Source organism: Leopardus geoffroyi, chromosome B3 (assembly GCF_018350155.1).
Source record: "Leopardus geoffroyi isolate Oge1 chromosome B3, O.geoffroyi_Oge1_pat1.0, whole genome shotgun sequence".
Taxonomy (NCBI): Eukaryota; Metazoa; Chordata; class Mammalia; order Carnivora; family Felidae; genus Leopardus; species Leopardus geoffroyi.
The window spans coordinates 138,087,651-138,107,455 of NC_059337.1; the positions used below are offsets into that span (position 1 = coordinate 138,087,651).

General features: G+C 53.3%; 1 protein-coding gene across 6 annotated transcripts in view; it reads right to left on the bottom strand.

Moving 5' to 3' along the window:
- CLMN (calmin) overlaps positions 1 to 19,805 on the bottom strand; it is a 111,827-nt gene that overhangs the window by 35,810 nt on the left and 56,212 nt on the right. For all 6 annotated transcript variants that reach the window (XM_045451975.1, XM_045451977.1, XM_045451973.1 and 3 more), the window contains exon 2: positions 645 to 706. In XM_045451975.1, coding sequence (XP_045307931.1) covers positions 645 to 706 — 62 coding nt within the window. The remainder of the gene's footprint in view (positions 1 to 644; positions 707 to 19,805) is intronic.

Here is a 19,805-nt window from a genome sequence, read left to right on the forward strand (position 1 = left end):
CTATTTGGAGAAGCAGATCGTGGAATTTAAGAAGAAATGGCAGGAGTGAAATGAATCCTGAAAAATCAGCTGTCTTATGAAGAGAAAAAGAATCTCTCCTTCCCCCTCTTCTTCCCGGGGGATAGAAGGAGATGTGTGGTGCGCTGAGCAGGGTGCCTGATGCACCAAACGGGGCAGGTCACACTGTTGATCGAAAGCAACATTGTGTGATTAACCAGGGGATCTGGCTTTGTTACAAGGTGTCGAGTCCTTGCATACGTCAATCCGGATACCTACAAATGGCTCTGGCTGAGAATCCCCTGCCATCCCAGCCCTGTCCCCACCCCAGTCCCTGTGTCCAGGAAAGCCCTTGGGGTGTTCAGTAATAAATGTGTTCTAACATTTGTTCGTTGATTCCTATTTAAAGAGAGACCCTCTCCTTCCCCAACTGGGCTGACAACCCCATGATGGCAGAACCACGTTCCCAGCACTGAGCTTGACACTTGGTGGTTAAAGGTACTCAAGCAGACGTTTCAACGAACGGGCGCAGAAAACGACAGCCGGAAATACAGAGCCACCCTTTCCCCCCCTCCCCGCACTACGGGGCTGTGCGCTCGGTCGCGGGTGAATCTATCACTTAACAAAAACCCACGCGCCCCGCTTACCTTCTCTAGATGGAGATTTACCCATCGAGTAAAGGTTCTCTTCTGCACATTTTCCCTCTCAACTGAAAACAAAGAAAAGCCATTAGCTGGGTATAAAGAACTGTGTGCAAAACGCTTGAAACCCTGCTCATCCCCAGCCCAACCCCACAGCATCTTCACTAGAATAAATAACCATGAATTCAGGGGCGCCTGGGTGGCTCAGTCAATCATCTGACTTCGGCTCAGGTCTCGATCTCACGGTTTGTGAGTTCGAGCCCCGCCTTGGGCTCTGTGCTGACGGCTGAGCCTGCTTCTTCGGATTCTGTGGCTCCCTCTCTCTCTCTCTGCCCCTTCCCTGCTCACATTCCGTCTGTTCTGTCTGTCTGTCTCTCTCTCAAAAATAAACATTCAAACAATGGTTTTTAAATAGCCATGAATTCAGACACACGGAACAAAACTGTCACACAATTAGTAAGGTTACTCGCATTTTACAGATTAAGAAACGGAGGATTAAATAGCTTAAATACAGCCAAGTTGGGACCCAGACCTGGATCCTGTGTGTGGCATTGGCCGGCTGGCTGCCCAGGACCCGGACCCTGGGTAAGGGGGCTAGCGCCTAGGTCTGGGTGCTCGGCCGGACACAGAAGCAGCCTCTGCAGCCCAGGCTGCTAGGCCACTCTGGAAGCTTCCTTGAAATGTCCGAGCCAGATGACTCCTGAATCACTCAGCTCTGGATTTCAACATTTTGGAAGAACGCGTCGCATATGCTTAAAACCATTTCACGTTTCTTTAGCAATAAGAAAATGGGAGGCAATTTATCTCCCAGGGGAGAAAAAGGGCTACGGTTTTCTGTAATGGCTATGGTTCTTTTTTCCTCTCGGCCTCGTTATTAGGTAGATAGCGGTGCCCATAAATCAAATTTTAATATTGTGGCTTTCAGTCTTTTTAATTGAAGATCCGGCAGACAGTACTTAGGCACGTAACTGCTTTTCTCTCGTTTTTCCTCCTTTGCTGTAAGAAAAGGTCACTTAGCAAGTCGGTGTAAGAACTCAAGAGCTAATCCCAGTAAACTGTGTTTCGTGAGTAGAAGAGGAAGAAGGGAAAAGAGGTGGGTAGAAACGGGGTTGCGGGGGGCGGGGAGCATTTGCTGAGGGCCATGAGCTACAGAGTCTCGGAGCTTTCCAGAAGACTGGAGAGTGCCCTGCCCCCAGCCCCACTTGAGACCTTTCTGCCTGTGTATCATTTGCTATGGCGTGGGTGTTCCAGAGCTTAGCCACCGTCCCTCGGTTGATGGCACTTAGCTCTTTCCACTTTCTCACTGTTACGGGCCGTGTTGCAGCCAGCACGATTGCACGAGTGCCCTGCTGCCTGGTTCTTTGTGCACAAGCAGACGAATCTATGTCTCAGGCCTGACAGCTAAAAGCGGGGCTGCAGGGTCTTAGTGGTGGGCACATTTACAATTTTAATAGCTACTTCCAAATTGCCCTCCCCAAAGGCTGCCCCGGTTTTTTTACTTTCACCCCCACCTGTCTTTAAACAAGTTTATGGGATTGTAAAGTATTTACACACACATTCAAACACTCAGGCTGGTTTCTCCATATGGCTTCAGGGAGAGCGAAGGACGTCCCCTGAAACAGAAGTGCATTCAGTGAAAGCCTGAGAGAACCTCGTTGGGACGGCTGGTTTAACTGTGTGGAAGGAAGCGGGTGTCTATCCATCCACCCACCCCATCTGTCTGTCCATCCATCCATCCATCCATCCAACCACGTATCCTTCCTTCCTTCCTTCCTTCCTTCCTTCAACCCATCCATCCATCCATCCATCCAACCATGTATCCTTCCTTTCTTCCTTCCTTCCTTCCTTCCTTCAACCCATCCATCCATCCATCCATCCAACCATGTATCCTTCCTTCCTTCCTTCCTTCCTTCCACCCATCCATCCATCCATCCAACCACGTATCCTTCCTTCCTTCCTTCCTTCCTTCCTTCCTTCCTTCCTTCAACCCATCCATCCATCCATCCATCCAACCATGTATCCTTCCTTTCTTCCTTCCTTCCTTCCTTCCTTCAACCCATCCATCCATCCATCTATCCATCCAACCATGTATCCTTCCTTCCTTCCTTCCTTCCTTCCTTCCTTCCTTCCTTCCACCCATCCATCCATCCATCCATCCAACCATGTATCCTTCCTTCCTTCCTTCAACCTATCCATCCATCCATCCATCCATTCATCCATCCATCCATCCTTCCATTCTCCCAGCTGATACTTAGTCCATAACCATTACATGCCAGGAACTACACCAGACCCTGTGGGCAAAATCAGAGAATAAAAAAAAAAATGCTTGGAATCTGTACTCCAAGAATTCACAGCCAAGTAGGAGAGAAAAGATGGATGCTACAGGGCACATATGCAAGGAGAAATAAGAAATTTCCAGGGCTGATGGGGATGAGGGGAGGTGATTTCAGACCCCAGGGGGTACTCCTCCGGGGGCCCTATGAGGATCTCACAGTAGGAGTGGGACACGGAGGGGCTCCTGTAGGCAAGGGCAGTGTCTCAGCCCCGCCCTGGTCCACAGTCAACCTGTGGGAGGCCTCATTTCCATTCCAGCCACGGTCTGGGGGGCGGGGGGGCGGGAATCTGAGCACAGATTAGCTTCGACAGCAAAGCTGACCCACGGGAGGGGAACGTGATGACTGAAGACACCAGGGGACCGTGAAACTAAATCACAAACAACAGATGAGTCCCAAACTGAAATAGGGAATGGAGACCATAATTTCTGAACCTGAAACTGGGACACATCGCTCAATACACAGGGGAGAGAGAGACGGTGAGAATTTGGGTTGCCTCAGAACACCCAGCTGAGAGCCACACACACCACTAGCTGTGCGACCTTGGGCAAGTTCCTGACTTTCAAAATCCCTTTGCCTCAGTCTCCCCTCTACAGAAGGGGGAAAGCTGTGCCTTCCTCACGGGCATGCGGTGAAGATTCCAGGGCATCACCCCAAAAGGCAGCCCCGGTGGTTGACCTCACAGCCACACAGCAAGCCCTGGAATCGCAGTATTTTGTTCGGTGTCTCACCACAAAGGTCTGATCGTGACCTTCTCCATTTCGAAATGCCCACCCCCATCCTGCAGGCTCTTTCTACTTCTGGCCTGCCAAGACTCCGTAAACTTTATATAGTTTCCATAAATCCAGTGGCCCCTTTCTTTCCGCCGCACCTATCACGTTGTAAAGGTGTAGGGAACCATTTTTCTGGAAGGGTCTGGCCTTCTCACGGAGTGTTTGTGGGGCCCGGTGCGGGTTTGCTGGGCAACGGCGGGGCAGTAACAGGGTTGTAAAATCGCCATCACCGGGTCTGCCTGGCTGGCCGGGGCGCGCCCAAGTGCCCGGGCAGCGTGGAACGGGAGGAGCTGGCTGGACAGGGGCCCCAAGAGACAGAGACAGAGACAGAGAGGGAGGCACAGCCTTCTGGCTCAAGGCCACCCTCCCAAATCCCCTCGTGTGACTCGGGCCCCTGCTTTACCAAGAACAGATAATTTCAAAATGTGACCTTCCTCCCTTCTCCAGGCCACCACTGGTGGCCAGCTCAGGACTTGGGAGCCACGGAGTGGGAGACGCTGACTTGGGAGTTAAAACAGATTCATTGACACTGTGCCCTTTTTTCCCTACGTCCACACTTCCCCTAAATCTCTTTCCTAGGTAATATTTCCTCTATAATATTTCTGCCCTTCCCCACCCACGAGAAAGGCTTGATGGCTTATCTGTTTATAAACATATGCTCATGATAAAAAATTAAAACAAGACGGGATAGAGACATATCTAAAATCTGTTGAAATCACATTACACTCACAGATCACCACTATTGATATTTTACTGATTCCTTTTAGAACCACACACACACACACACACACACACACACACACACACAGCTAAAGCACCAAGATATTCACGTACACAACTCAGCGTGATCAGCTAATGCCGCGGCATTTTTCAAAGTCTGGTCCACGGATCGCTAACATCAAGAGGTTCTGGGGTGACAGTTAAAATGCTAATCCCTGGACCCTATCCAAGACCTGCTGACTCACGCTTTCTGGCCCCAAGGCCTGAGAACCTGCATTCAACCAGCTTGTGGGCGAGATACTGCACACTTTGAAAACCTGGTCTTACCGGGAAGAGACAAGTGGCACAATTTCTTGGCCACCTTCAGGCAGGGTGGAGGCTGCGACTGGCGTGCCACCTGGCGTAGAAGGAGCAGGCGGCCTGGAGCCAGGTACACAAGCCCCACCGCAGACAAAAAAAGGGGGACACACATATGTCTCCCGGGTGCCTACCGGCAACGGGCAAGACAAACGTCGTTTCTTTTTCCTTCGTCGTCCAAAGGGCTCTTCCCGATAGTGGCCTTTAGTCACTGAATTCATACAGTTTGGGGGGGGGGGGTCTCTGACTCCCCTGCGAGATGAACCAGAACTGACGAGGAGGACTGCAGACCAGAATTCCCACAGGGGACGCTCATTCTGTGACGTCCATTCAGGCAGGCCAGCTGGGAGCAGTTCTTCCCAGCTTCAGCCACCCAGCCTGGCGAGAGGTGGGAGGCAGATGGACGGGCTGTGGCCTCACCGCTCTCCTCCTCGGCCAGGCGGGTGGTCTCAGTGCCCCAAAGCCACCTCCAGGAAGTCCTCTGGCTTTCCAGCTGCCCTCGCCCCACTCCCCATGTTGGGAGCGCCCTGGATAAGGCTGGAGTGTCCCCAGCGGTGCTCAAGCAGAGGTGCCTCGGCCCCTGGGGACATCTGGTGGCATCTGGAGAATTTTTGACTGTCACGACCAAGCGGAAGGGTTCGGACTGGCATCTAGGTGGGTTGAGGCCAGGGATGCTGTTGAACGGCCCCCTACCACAAAACAGATTTTTCCGGCCCAAGGTGTCAGCGGTACCAAGGGTGAGAAGCCCTGGAGGGCCTAAGGGACCACCCAGGCTGCTCCAGTGTCAGCCTTCCCTGCCGCAGAATACAGGGGAAAGCTTCAGCAAACGAGAGGTCTGCCAGTATCGTCCCCGAGTGCCTCCGTTTACCCATCTACACAGTGGGTCATAGTCCCCGCATCATGGGGTTGTGAGGGTCAGATGCACCTGAGCTGGCCTTACCCCACCACGGAAGGCCTCCCCGCAGTGCGGGGAGGGCACCCTGTGCTAAAGTTATCCGGCAGGTCACCCGGCAGCGCGACAGGTGTCTGTCACGGCTCAGGAGCCAGACCTACCTGTCCTCACAGTTCGTGGCCCGTCACGGGCACAGGCATGGCCCTGCAGATGGCTTTCCTGAACTCCTCATGGGGACGGGCTCCTTTCGGGCGGGTCGGTGCTCGGGAGGCGGCAGCAAGGAAGGGGGGGCGGGGGTCACACACACAGGACTGGGACAGCGAGGCCATCCGGGGCAGCGGCTACGGCTGGTGGGTTCTGCCCGTCCCCAGTGGGAGGGGCGCTGAGGGCCAAGGCTTCACCCACCCGTTTCCGTCCAGGAGGGAGGGTGGGGGCAGGCAGGGGGGTGGGAGGCCCGACACCTTCCCACCTCTGCTTCTGTTTTGTGCAGGGGCAAGGCCCCGGCCTGCACCCGCTCCCAGCCCCCAGGCACTGTTTGCCGTGAAGCGTGGCACTATACGGAGGCCATCTCAGCCCCGGGGGACAGCCACAGCCCCCGCCTGTGACGATCTCTAAGGGGTTCCTCCTCTGGCAAGCTCTTGCCCAACCTTACGTCAGCGGCCCCCTGAGATGCTCACAGAGACTCTCCCACTCTTGCCAAACACTCTTCTTCTCCGTGGCTCAGACTCTCTCTCATTCGAAGAGTCATCCTCAGCCCCCTTCAGCCAGGCCACCCTCCTCCATCGGCCGGGGCTGGCCCGGGGGGTCTTTGAACAGAGATGGAGAGGCCGCTCCCTCCGGCTGGTCGCCAGGTGGACCGCCACCAGACCATGCGAGGGCACCTCTGGCCCCACAGAAGCCGGCACCCAGGGAGGCCAGCGCCCGGGGAAGCCCCCACCGGCCCCTCCGGCCCCGGGGCTGCTGGACCCCCCCCCCCCCCCGGGAACCCTCGGCCACCCCGTCTGGACGCGGTTTTCGCTCTTTCCCCGTCTTTCAACACCTCCCAGAAACACAACCTCATTACGTGGCCCCATGCTGGTTCACTTGAGACATAAAACTCAGAAACAAATTAAACGGCAATTTCTTTTTAAACAGGAGAGGGGCCAGGCTTCAGGAATACCAGGCCAACGTCCCTTTGGTTCCGACTCCTGGGGGCCACTTCCCCCCACCGGCTCTGGTGGTATTAAAGCCAAGGCCTGCATGTGGCTTGCACCAGCAGCGATTCTGCGTTTAATTTCCTTTGTTTTTCCTCCCCGAATGTTTGCTCTGACCTGCGTCCCTTTTATCGAGACTCTGGTAATAAAATGCAAAACCCTCGCCGGGACCAGAGGCCGAGCGGCGCGAGACTTACTCCAGACAAGCGTACAGAGAAGCGGCCGGCCAGAGCCGCCAGAGCTCTGTCACCCTCTCTGTGACTCCCGTGCTGCCTGCTCTCGTCCGTTCCTCGGGCACGTCGCGGATGCGCCCGGGGGCATCGGGATGGAGCCCGGGTACCTGCTTGAGCCGCCGGGGCAGACTGGTGATCTCCCCAGTACGTACCCGGGGAGGCTCCAAGAAAGCTTGCCAAGCGCATTCTAACTGGGGACTTAAATCCAATTCTCTCACGGGTCCCAGAGGCCACCAATTAACATACCGCGTCCTGCCCCGCCGTGCCCTTGCTTCTCGGCTGCTCCAAAACCCATAACCCAGGGCTCCAAAGAACTAGTCCCAATTACACAGCAAATTAAGTTTTAAGCTATATATATATATGTGTGTGTATATATTTAGGCTGGTGCCTGTAACAGAAATAAAAAAAATAAATAAATAAACCCGCTCTAGTTTTTCCTGTGAGTGATTCTGTCTAACCTCAGTGCTAAATCTCAGTCCACTTTTATGATGACGGATGACGCCAGCCGGCCATAAAAACCCAAGCTTAGGAAAAGGGATTTTTAACATCCACCCAGATGGGAAGACCGGGGTCGGCTGCCCCGACGTGTCCAGCTGAAATCGAGATGGGGATTTAAGTGGCACGGGACAGATCATTCCCATACCCATCCAGGGAGGCGATAATGATGACGATGCTCAGCCACGGTTAATAAGACGTGGACCCCTGTCCTGACAGGTCCCACAAGGAAGGATGGAGGGAGGGAGAGGGGGAGGGAGGGGAGGAAAGAAGAAGGAAGGAAAGGCAGAAAAGTATTCTCTTCACATACCGCGGAGGCTCACCGCATGGACCCTTGACACGGAGATCCTTGCGGGACTGAACTCTCCATCACGGACCACAAATGTTGGGGATGTTTTTTTTACACCAGTGTTTTCGTGAAAGTGTTCTGCCTTCTGAATTCTGAGTAACTTCTAAAGCAGTGTTTTCTGGAGCACATTCTGTAGACTGCTAGTTCTCAAAGGCCTCTCTCCAAAGAGGAGTCCAATAAGTCTGAGAAATAGCGGTATAGTAAAAGCCCTGATAAGTCCTGCAATAAAGAGATTCCTTTATTTTGAAGATCACTGGAAGCCAGACCCCTTTCCCGTGTAAAATTAACCACGACTTCCTGTAGGAGCCTACTTTGGAAACACAGAGATGTTCATTAACGGGGGATGTCTCCACCGGGTCCTGACAGCCAATGAATTAGGCGGCTACACGTCCTGTGACAGAGGCTATCATGTGTTTGCCAAACCCTGTTTCCTTCTGTTCTTGGGCACACAGCCAAACTACATTTCCCAGCCCCCCTGGCAGGTGGTGGGGGCCTCACCACAGAGTCCCGGCCGACGGAAGGTAAGTGGGTCTGAGGTACACCACTTGCAGACGAGGCCTGTACGATCCTCGGTGCTTTGTGCCCACCCCCACGGGGACAGTTCCAAGGACACAGAGGATGACGGAGTCACAAGAGGGAAGGAGACTGGACTCCTGAGCCTCCCCTTTGGGCAAGGATCACCCAGCAGCACTGCCCGATGATGAACATCACTGTTGGACCCCAGTGAGTCAGAAATACGTGGTCATTGAGCGAAGACACAGGCATCTTGGGGTTGTTGCTGGGGCAGCTGCCTACCCTAATGGCCACTTGCCTTTTTGACATTTTTTTACGTTCTATCTATTTATTTTGAGAGAGACGGAGATGGTGTGAGTGGGGGAGAGGCAGAGAGACAGGGAGAGAGAGAAACCCAAGCAGCCTCCCCACTGTCAGCGCAGAGCCCGATGTGGGGCTCGAACTCACACACCACGAGGTCATGACCCGAGCCGAAACCGAGAGGTGGATGCTTAACCGACTGAGTCACCCAGGGGCCCCTAACATCTGTCTTGAGTGAGAACCAGGCTCCCCAGGAAGGAAGGGAAGAAGTCAACGCTAAGCCTCTTCCTGACACAGTGAGAATCACCAGATGTCCGCCATTGAATTCTCCCGGCCACCTGTGGAGGTGGCCGAGGACGCCGAGCCTCAGCCAGGACACGTGACTTGCCCCAGCCTTGGCGGTACAGCTGGGAGAAGACCCTAGCCCGGTCACCGCAAGCCAAAACTCTCCCTGTGGCATCGGGCTGGTCGAACCCCTTCAGAGCTAACATCTCACTGAAGGACCTTCATGAAGATTCTGTTTCATGCCCAGGTTGTCCAACTGAAGGATAAAGGCTGACCTGGTGTTTTACCCACAAAACAGGCCTCATAAGAATCAGCTCAACCTCTGGGTTCAGCGACTTATTCTTAAAAAAACTTCACACAAATGACCTTAATTTGCATTTTTAAAATATTTTTTAACGTTTATATATTTTCGAGACAGAGAGAGAGTGAGGGAGGGGCCAACACAGAATCCGAAGCAGGCTCCCGGCTCTGAGCTGTCAGCACAGAGCCCTACATGAGGCTCGAACCCACAGACCGTGAGATCACGGCCTAAGCAGAAGTCGGACCCTCAGCGGACTGAGCCACTCGGTTGTCCCTTAATTTGCATTTTTAAGCACATCTGTCTTCAACAAACCCCACACCTGACCTGAAATACCAACGTTTTCAAGTACGAACAAAGGCAGACCCATTGCGAGAATCCCAAGTGTCAGGGTGACCAGCTGTCCCGTTTCGCCGAGGGAGACTAAGGGGGTCCTGGGATGCGGTGCGTTCAGTGCTAAAAACTAGGGAAAGGCCCTGGCAAACCGGGACGAGTTGGTTGTTCTGGCTGCTGGACACGGTTCTGCCTCCAGAAAGAGCAGGCCCCAAGGGGACAGCGGCCGGGGGGGCAGAAGGCGCTGGGCTCCACATGGGAGACACAGACCGTGGAAGGCAAGGTGGTTAATATTTGCTTTAAATGCGAGGGATAAAGCAAACTGTGAAATTCCCATTTACAACTCTCGCCTGCCAACAAAAAGTGACACCAGTGCGACTTTAAATTCCTACCCCGAGCAAGAGACGTAGGGCTGGAAACCTGCGATGGGGGAAGGCAAGAGGTGTCAGGTTCTCCTCCAGCTGGAAGTGTCACCAACATTTCACGTTAATTAGCAGGAGAGAGGACCAGCTGCCTGGGCTGGGGCTCTGGGACCGAGCTGTGCCGAGGTGACAATTATGAACGCTGTCACGAAATGCTGGTTCCTTTTGTTTTTTTAAAGTTTACTTATTTATTTTGGAAAGAGAGAGAGAGCGCGCGCGAGTGAGGAAGGGGTAGAAGAGAGAGGCAGAGAGAGAGAATCCCAAGCAGGCTCCGCACTGTCAGCGTACCGCCCGACGCAGGGCTCGAACCTACCAACCATGAGATCGTGACCTGAGCCGAAACCAAGAGTCAAACGCTTAGCGTACCGAGCCACCCAGCCGCCCCAACACGGGTTCCTTCTCGAGACGCGTTCGTTCGAAAACGGACAACAGTTACCTACCTACACGAGCCACCCTGCTGCGTGTCCCCGTGTGCGTGCAGGCGTGCACGTGGGCAGACACGGCCCCTCACCGTAACGCGGCTCACCTCCAACCCTCTTCAGGCACATTTAGTCCCCGGGGTCACTGTAGGGATTTTATCATCAGAGGTCTCCCTCAGGCAATAGACAGGTGGCTCAGACCTAAGGGCTGCACTCTGACATCGAGGTCAAGGTTGGATCATTGTCCTTGGGTAGAAATCCTGGAGAATGGCAAATCCCAGTTCTATAATCTTAAAAAACAAACAACAAAAACCCACTGAGACTAAACATGTGATTCTCAACTTTGGCTGCAAAGGACAGTCACCTGGGGAAACTAAAATGTAGGGATGCCTGGGCTCCACTCCAGACTAATTGAATCCAAACCCCTGGGGGCGGGGCCCAGGCATCTGCATTTTTTAAAGCTCCCCAGGTGATGCTGACACTGAGCCAGGGCCGAGAGTCACCGCTCTTGACCAGGAGTTGGCAATTTTTCCCGTCAAGGGCCAGACGGTAAACGTTTTAGACTTCGCAGGCCACATGGTCTCCAGCGACTTGTCAACTCTGCGGTCCTGGTGGGAAAGCAGCCAAGACAATACGTAAATGGGCATGGCTGTGTTCCAATAAAACTTTATTTATATGAACAGGCAGTGGGCTGCGGTCGGCCAAGCCCTGCTCTAGACTGCACAGGCTCCACCGCCCGATTTAAGCGGCTGTCCTACGACTTCCTGGTGGCCGGACCTCACAGCCCAACTTTTAAAATTCCCTTTGGGGCGTCAAGAGCCGTGGTGGGGTGGGGGTGGGGGGTGGCAGGCATGTGGGAAATGAAAGAAGCAGACAAGTCGAGTGTGTTAAGCATCAACTTCGGCTCAGGTCATGTTCTCACGGTTCGTGAGTTCGAGCCCCGTGTCGGGCTCTGTGCTGACAGCTCAGAGCCTGGAGCCTGCTTCGGATTCCGTGTCTCCCTCTCTCTCTGCCCCTCCCCTGCTCACGCTCTGTCTCTCAAAAATAAAGAAACGTTAAAAAGTTAAAAAAAAAAAAAAAAAAGAAAAAAAAGAAAAAGAACATTTGGGCAACCAGACTTGGACGTGCCTCTTGCCTTTGCTTTCCTTCTTCAGCAACCAGGCTTCTCCAAGACCATCAAAGTGGCTGCTCCTCCCTTCCCTCGCCCCTACTGAAGGCCTCCTTTGTCTGAGGAACCCAAGGAAGCAAGAAGAAAAACGGCCCCAAACAATCATCGCTGATTTTTTTCCCTCCTCTTCTGTAAAGTTTAAATGGAAACAGGTAAAAAAAAAAAAAAAAAAAAAAAAAAAAATTAATCAAATAGGCTACCTCCACCTTGTAGGTAAAGTTTCTCAGTAGATGAAGTTTTGTTCAAGGACCGTAATCTTCTCTCCCGTGTTCTGAGCCCCACGAGGAATCCAGGGTTATTCCGTTCCTCAGGGCAGTCTAGTGTTCCGGTTGGAGAGGAGTAAATAAGCTTACTGAAGGTTGCCTCTCATCCAACCCTGTCGTGAAGGCTGTCATCCAGAGTGTACTGGAATGCCTCTCCGGACGAGGCGCTCAGCACCTCTCCAAAAGCAGGCTTCCATGAGCTCAAGGCTATCTTTTGGAAAAGGGGCAAGTCCAGCAGGTAAAACAGCGAGGAAACAGAGAACAAAATAGACAGCCGTCAGTTTGACATCCGGAAGGCAGGCCATCGGAGGTGACCAACAGTGCAAGGGCCACCAGCAGAGGCCAAACGTCTCCAGGCTTTCTTTTATTACTATTATTTATTTATTTGGGGGAGGGCACAAGCCGGGGAGGGACGGAGAGGGGGGAGGGGGACAGAGCATCCGAAGTGGGCTCGGTGTTGACAGGCTGACGGCGGTGAGCCTGTTGTGGGGCTCGAACTCACGAACTCACGAACTCCAAGGGCTCCCAGCTGAGCTGAAGTCAGATGCCCAGCCTACCGAGCCACCCAGGTGCCCCTCCAGTCTTTCAAATCTTAGCATTTTAGAAAAAAACTAAAAATACACACTCTATAGCAGCTGATTGGATAGAAAGCCTGGTAGATGGTTTTCAGGCTGCTGAAACACCTAGTGAGCGACGAGGTTGACAAGGTTTTGCTGCTTCTGAAAACGATTACGATTCCTCCATCCAGACAGGGAGGATTTCTTAGGGGGCACAGGTTGGTCGCAGGTTTCTTGCCACAGGATTCTTAGGGGCAAATTTTTCTTTGAAAATGAAGCTGTGCATTTTTGCAGCAGACGAAGACACAGGAATCCACCAAAAGAAGAAGGGACAGATCCTATCGCCAACGGCTCCTGGAACAGCTTCTCATCCAAGGTGCAGAGGCTGCTGCAAATATTCAGGTTTTCCTCATTGGGGGCAACCAAAATCTCACAGCCAGGTAGATTTCCTTTTATTTGCTTTGCTGTTAAGAGATTTTTTTTTTTTAAATTTTATTTATTTTGAGAGAGCGCGAGCGAATGCAAATGGAGGAGGGGCAGAGAAAGAGGGTGACAGAGAATCCCAAGCAGGCTCCGCATTGTCAGCGCAGAGCCCAACGTGGGGCTCGAACTCACAAAACCACGAGATCACGAACTGAACCCAAACCAAGAGTTGGACGCTTAACTGACTGAGCCAACCACGCGCCCCTTGTTGATTTTCCTTTTGTTTTATGGATCAGGTAAGCCACCTTACATGTTTTTGTTCAAGAAGGTAGGGTTGGGGCGCCTGGGTGGCTCAGTCGATTAAGCGTCCTACTTCGGCTCAGGTCATGATCTCGCGGTTTGTGGGTTCGAGCCCCGCGTCGGGCTCTGTGCTGACAGCTCGTAGCCTGGAGCCTGCTTTGGATTCTGTGTCTCCCTCTCTCTCTGCCCTTCCCCTGCTGACGCTCTGTCTCTCAATAATTAAACGTTAAAAAAACTTTTAAAAAAAGAAGGTAGGGTACACTCAATGAATGAACACGTGAATGAGTAAATCCGTTAATAGAAAGATTCTTGTACATTACTGTTGCCCCTGCCCCCTACTCCACCATGCCCCAGTGCCTGGCACATGAGTATTGATGTTGTTCAATGAGTGGAAAACCCATCTACCAGTCTGCTCGTTGCACTTGGCCTCCAAAACCACCACACCCGGTTCTGATATAGCCTGGATCACTCACGTTCCAGCTGCAACCTTGACCTCAAATCTGTCCATCTACCCTCACCTGAGTGGCTCTAGGAACAAAATCTGGGTCTTCGCCCTGTTTGCACCTGCTCCCTGCAGCTCCCAGCTCCCAGCACTGTTCAGGCCATTCCTGTGAGCCAGAGCCTCAGGTGGACCCAACGGGCCGGAACCAAGAGAGCCCGGGTGAGGATACCCGGGAATCAGTGAGGAGGCCAGCCCTGCGGTGTGCTGGCCCTGGAAGGGTAGGTCACTAAGGCTCTACCAATGGGAGCCTGAGCTGGAGTCTAAGTCCACGGGGTTATTGGAGGCACCGAGCTGCCACGAAGGAATCTCTCCCAGGCCGGCATGTTTTGCACACCCGTTCAAGAACCAAGAGGATGAGCCTGACTGCCTAACACCCACGTGCCCAGCGGCCAAGGGCCACGACTGGCCCACGTTAGCACTGGGCACTTGGCTTAACTGAACGGCCAACTAAGAAGCTGCGTCTGACTGGCTCTCGGGAAGTAGGGCGCCGGGCCGCGTAGCACCCTTGCCCTTGAAGTGAACTTCCTGACTCCTGAGAGGTTTTGGTGGTCTGGTGTTTCATGGCTAACGGGGCCGTGTATTCTGGGCTCACTGAGTGCCCCACACCATGCGTGTCGCGTCTCTTTTCTCTGACCCAGTGGCCCCACGAGACGGGTACGATCATTGTGCTGTGTAGACCCTGAGTGCTCTGGCGTCGATTCAGGGGCTAAGGGCAGTGGAAGGTTGGAGGCCAATGACACGGCCACTGGATCAAAGCATCTTCTTGGGAATCCAGATTGGGGTTGAATCCAGCCTCTGTCTGGCTGGTCCCCTGAAGAAGCAGGGGTATGGAAGCCATTTGCTGCCACGCAGACTGGAGGGCACAAAGAACAGTCAGGAGAAAGAGAGAGTGGGGCAAAGTGTGCAAAGGACGGTCCTGTTCTGGCTTTTTCCTCGGGCTCTGCTACACCCTGGCCTTTGGATTCGGTGGGACCTCTGCCTTTCTCTTAAAGGCAATTTTTCTTAGCTCTCATGCTCTCATGGGTTTCTGTTGGCTACAGTTCAAAGCATCCTCACTAATTTCTTCAACGAGCAAACTACAAAGAAGAAAGAGATGAGGGAACACCTATGGATCAAGAAAGGCTTAAAGGCTTAAGAGACACCAGCCAAATGCAACGTTTGGCCCCTTATGTGGATCCCGATTCAAACAAACGTTTAAAAACAAAACAAAATAATTGTGTTTTCAAAGTTCAAAAACATAACTAAAATAAATTCCTGGAAAAACACAGAATGTCAGAATGAGGGCAAGAAGAAATAGGGAATTTACATAAATCAACAGATGCTAAAACAACAACCACAACAAAGAGTCTTTGCTGTGAACATCCCTGATTCCCATTTGACAGATGCACTAACCAAGGCAGAGGCAGGTTGGGTCACCCCATCTGGTAAAAAAAAAAAAAAAAAAAAAAAATGGAGCCAGGTTTCACACCCAGGCCTGGCCCCAAAGCCTGTGGTCCTAACTATGACACTGCCTCCTGACCTTGCCCATGACCGACTCAGACTTCCCGGTAAACCGGGACAGAAATCATTAACGAAACTATTCCAAGTCCTTGCAATTTAGGTCACCGCCTCCTGCCACACTGCCCGCCACCTTGGCGGGTCCCTCTGCAGATGGATGCGTATTTGCGGGGGGCGGGGGGTTGTTATCAGCAATTTCACATATTTTACTCAGTTCTTCCACACAGAACCACAACCTGGGCAAGAGAAGAACCCTATCTCAAATTTTTTAAACACGTTTGTTTTCGAGAGAGAGAGAGAGAGAGAGAGAGAGAGAGAGGGAGAGAGAGCATGAGCGTGAGGGGGGAAAGGGCAGAGAGAGAGGGAGACACAGAACCCGAAGCAGGCTCCAGGCTCCGAGCTGTCAGCATAGAGCCCGATGCGGGGCTCGAACTCACGGACCGCGAGATCGCGACCTGAGCCGAAGTCGGACGCTCAACCGACTGAGCCACCCAGGCGCCCCAAACCCTATCTTAAAAGTCTAAGAGCTGTAAAAGGGCTTCCCGACGGGAACAGGCCAGAAGGTGGGGAGAGCTGGTGGGGAAGGTTATAGCTTTCATTATAAGCTCATCTGTATATCTCAGCTTTTTAACCACATGCCTACGTCTGGTAGAAATTTTAAGTTTGGGGCGCCTGGGTGGCTTAGTCAGTTAAGCATCTATCTGACTCTCGATTTCGGCTCAAGTCATGATGTCATAGTCCCTGCTTGGGATTCTTCTCTCCCTCTCTCTGCCCCTCCCCTGCTCTCTCTCTCTCTCGCTCTCTCTCTCTGAGAATAAATAAGCACAATAAAAAAGAATACAGAAATGTTATGGTTTACTTAAAAAAAACTGCTATGTACTCAACTCCGTGCGTAGCACGACGTCTTATTCTTCTGTCCTCAATACCACCGGGGTGAAACGTTTACGAATGTGATATTCGACAGAAGGCTTTTCTGTTCATAACATAAATACCCGTAACAGACAAAAACTGGAAAAGTCAATAACATGAATTATTCCAAGACCGCTTATTTCCTTCCATTTCTCCTTCTACGGGGTTTTTATTTTCGCTTGCTTGTTTGAACGTAATTTCGACCGTATTACGCCTGCAGCGTGGTATTCTGTGTGGCCTCGCCAGTTTCTCTTCTCACCTTCCCTGAATGGTAGTCATTGTTGCCGCTATTATTTATCCCGCTCCTTCTCTCCATCACTGTCCACTGGCCGTGGTAGGGGAAGCAGGCCGATAACCTGTCTTTTCGCTTACAGGCACAAGGAACCAGATGCGTTCAAACCTGGCGTGGAAATTGCCACAGCTCTTCCCGATCCTGGATCTTGACCCCTGACTGCAACAGCACGATGAAACTTTGTGGCTCTCCCCTTGGAGGAAGGTGAATGAGTTCTGATAGGGCGAGAAGCTGTGTACGGATGGTGGGCAGCTTAGGGAGGGCTACAGCAAACACTGTTAGGTGCCTCCCCAGTAACCATTTTCCTCTTCTCAACTAACAGGATCCTAACTCTGAGCCAGCAGTCTGCCTAGTTTAAAAAAATTTTGTTAACATTTTATTTTTTGAGAGACAGAGAGGGACAGAGCATGAGCAGGGGAGGGCCAGAGAGAGAGAGGGAGACACAGAATCCGAAGCAGGCTCCGGGCTCCGAGCCGTCAGCACAGAGACCGACGCGGGGCTCGAACCCACGAACCTGAGCCGAAGCCGGACGCTCAACCGACTGAGCTGCCCAGGCACCTGTCCCTGCCTAGCTTAAAAACGATCATTTCCCCACCTCCCTGGTCAGGGGTCGTCCTGGGACAAGGCCTAGCCAACAAAGTGGAAGTGGAGGTTAGGCTGGGGTTTCCAGGGGTGCCCGACAGAAGGTCAGAGGAGAACACTGGAGCGTGCCCTCTTTGCCTCTTTCCTAACCCTCTGGCTTCCCGTCACGGAGCCATGGAGCTAGAAACACAAGAGCCAGAGCTCTTGGTTAAGCAGCGGCCAGCCGTGGACCTGCTGGGTGGCAGGCCGGTGTCTCTGGGCTTCCTCTTGCACGAGATAGACAGATCCTCTTGGATGAAGTCGCCGTACGTTGGGTTTTTGCCACTTGCGGCCCAACACGGCCCGAACTGGCGCAATACGCGTTCTCTCGCTTTCGCGAGCCCGTCGGAAACCCATCAGGGCTGACTCACCCGCGTCCCTCTCGTTGGCAGGGAGGCCAGTCACACTGTCTTGGGCGGCTAAAAACTAACCCTCAGGAATAAGCACGGTCACGAGGAGCACTCATGGGCCCTTACACGCTTCTACGGGCCTGCAAAACTCTTACACACGTACCCCGTCCTCGGTGGGGAAGCCAGGGGAAGATGATTCAAGACAGAATGGCTCAGCGACCAGATGACAGGCAGCGGGTTCCCCATGATGTCTTTTCTCTCCTTGATGTCGCCCCCCCCTCCGCCCCCCGCACATCCGAGTTGTGCTCGAAAAGCCATCCGACTTCCACGCGTCCACGCGAGATACGAGAAACAGTTACAGATGGTGAAGAGCTGGGGACGCGTCGTCTAGGTTTGAACCCCTGCGGAATAGCCCTCCGGGAGGTCGGCCCGAGAAGCCAGGAAGCCTGTGTCTCTCCACAGGGTGCAAAGAACGAATGAATGAATGCAAGAGCTTGAGACATAAGGAAGGATTCAGAAGGACTGTATATTGCCTCGGGCCTCTGAACAACACAGGGCAGGGTGGGGGGGGGGCTGGACAAAAGCCTCGGAGCTGATGAGCCAACTGGTTCTGCGTGTTGAGGGGTGAGCGGGTGGAGTAGGGGGGGAAATTGGGAAGGACAGGTATTAGAGAAGGTGGCAAAGACCGTGAGATCTTGAAAAGGCATTAGGCTTTTAACGACAATACAGGAAGTCTGGTCGGGGACCACCTGGAACCAAACATCACCCCCTCTAACCTCTGGGTTTCCCGCGTGCACTTTTTATTTCCCATGTGGTATACGCGCTCGGCGTCTGCACGAAGTGATCCCACGTGTGTGGGGGGAAGGGGACCGGTGGCGGGGGGGGGTGTTGAAGAGCCAGAGGCAACATCCACCTTCTCGGTTCTTCGACGGTGACCACAGGACCGCCACCCGCCGTCTTGCATCCCGATGCAGCTGATGTTCGTTTTGGGAACGGGATCCAGTCACCCTGGCTGGAAGGTGCATCCCGTATCCTCAGGAACTGACCCCATAAAACCAGAGCCTCATCTCCCAGTCGAGGGGTCTTGGCGTCTTTCAGCCGCCTCGCTTCCCTACCTGCGCCATTCCGAACGTCTTCAGTTTTAGAAACAGAACTCATGTGCCACAGAACGAGGAGGGCCTGGCGTCGAGATCACAAGCATCATCTGTTCCCCTCCGTCGCGGAAACCAGAAACCTCAGTTTATTAAGGTGCATGCGCTGTGCTGGGTGCGTGCATTTTGCAGAGGAGGAAACCGAGGCTTAGCCAGCTCAGGGAAGGTGGTGCTCAGGGTCACAGAGGGAGGAAGGGAAATTCTCAACGTGGGGAGCAAATTCGCTCTGATTCCAGAGCGGTGGAATCGCGGAGAGTGGTTGGTGGGGCCTTCGTGGGAAAACAGCCCCTCCTCCCGCATTCAATCTTTTCTTCCAGAAGGAGCAGCTGGGGCTCCTCCGGCCTGGTGGTCTTCTGAGACACATTCCTGCACGGCCGCTGTTCTCAAAGCTGCAGGCCCTTGTTCCACACGCGGGTCCGAGGGCCCGAGCCAGGCCTGGGGTCTCTTCACGCAGAGAAGAGTTTTCTGCCCTTGGCCCCCGCAGAAGGGAAGGATTAGCGCAGCAAAGCCCAACTTGATTGAAAAATAACTTCCCTCCAGGCTGCTTTATGGCTTTGCACCTCTTCCAGCTCTCGCTGAGTCTGGCCCCAAGACTGGAGGACTCAGGGTGGTCCTTCCCTCTCCAAGGGGCCGGAAATTACCCAAGGAACGCCAGGGGGTGCTGAACAGGCCATCTGAAGGAGGCCAGCAACTTATTAATGTTTTTTGAAAGTTTTAAAACTAATAGCCAACTGGAAGGGGTCAAAGCATCCTGGCTAGTTCTGCGATGGGGGGCAAGGCGCCTCCCTCCCCTCGCTGACCCCATCTGTAGCGTGTGTGTGTGGAGGGGACTCGTCTACGGCCCCGTGCCGCTGGCGTGGAGGATGAAATGATTGCCGAAGTTCACAGAGGGCTGAGAACTGCCACATGGCAGTGACCACGGACGGTTCGGCCCCAGCCCTCCGCACTTACATTCACCAGACCAGCCAAAGCCAGTTCCCGCTGGGACGCTGCTGAACAGCACAGGATTTGGCCTTGGCCAAAGAGAGGTCTGGCGTGCGCCCTGGGCTTCTGGGAGGTGATCTCGGTGTATGTGACAGGAGTGTGTCTGGTTAGGGCAGGGGCTGACCACACCGGATCCCAGTGTGGGGCTGGCCATGCCAGAAAGACCAACCATGGGACAGAGGGGGGGGCCACACAGTATCGGCTGGCCTGGACACTGAGTTCACCAATGAGGGCG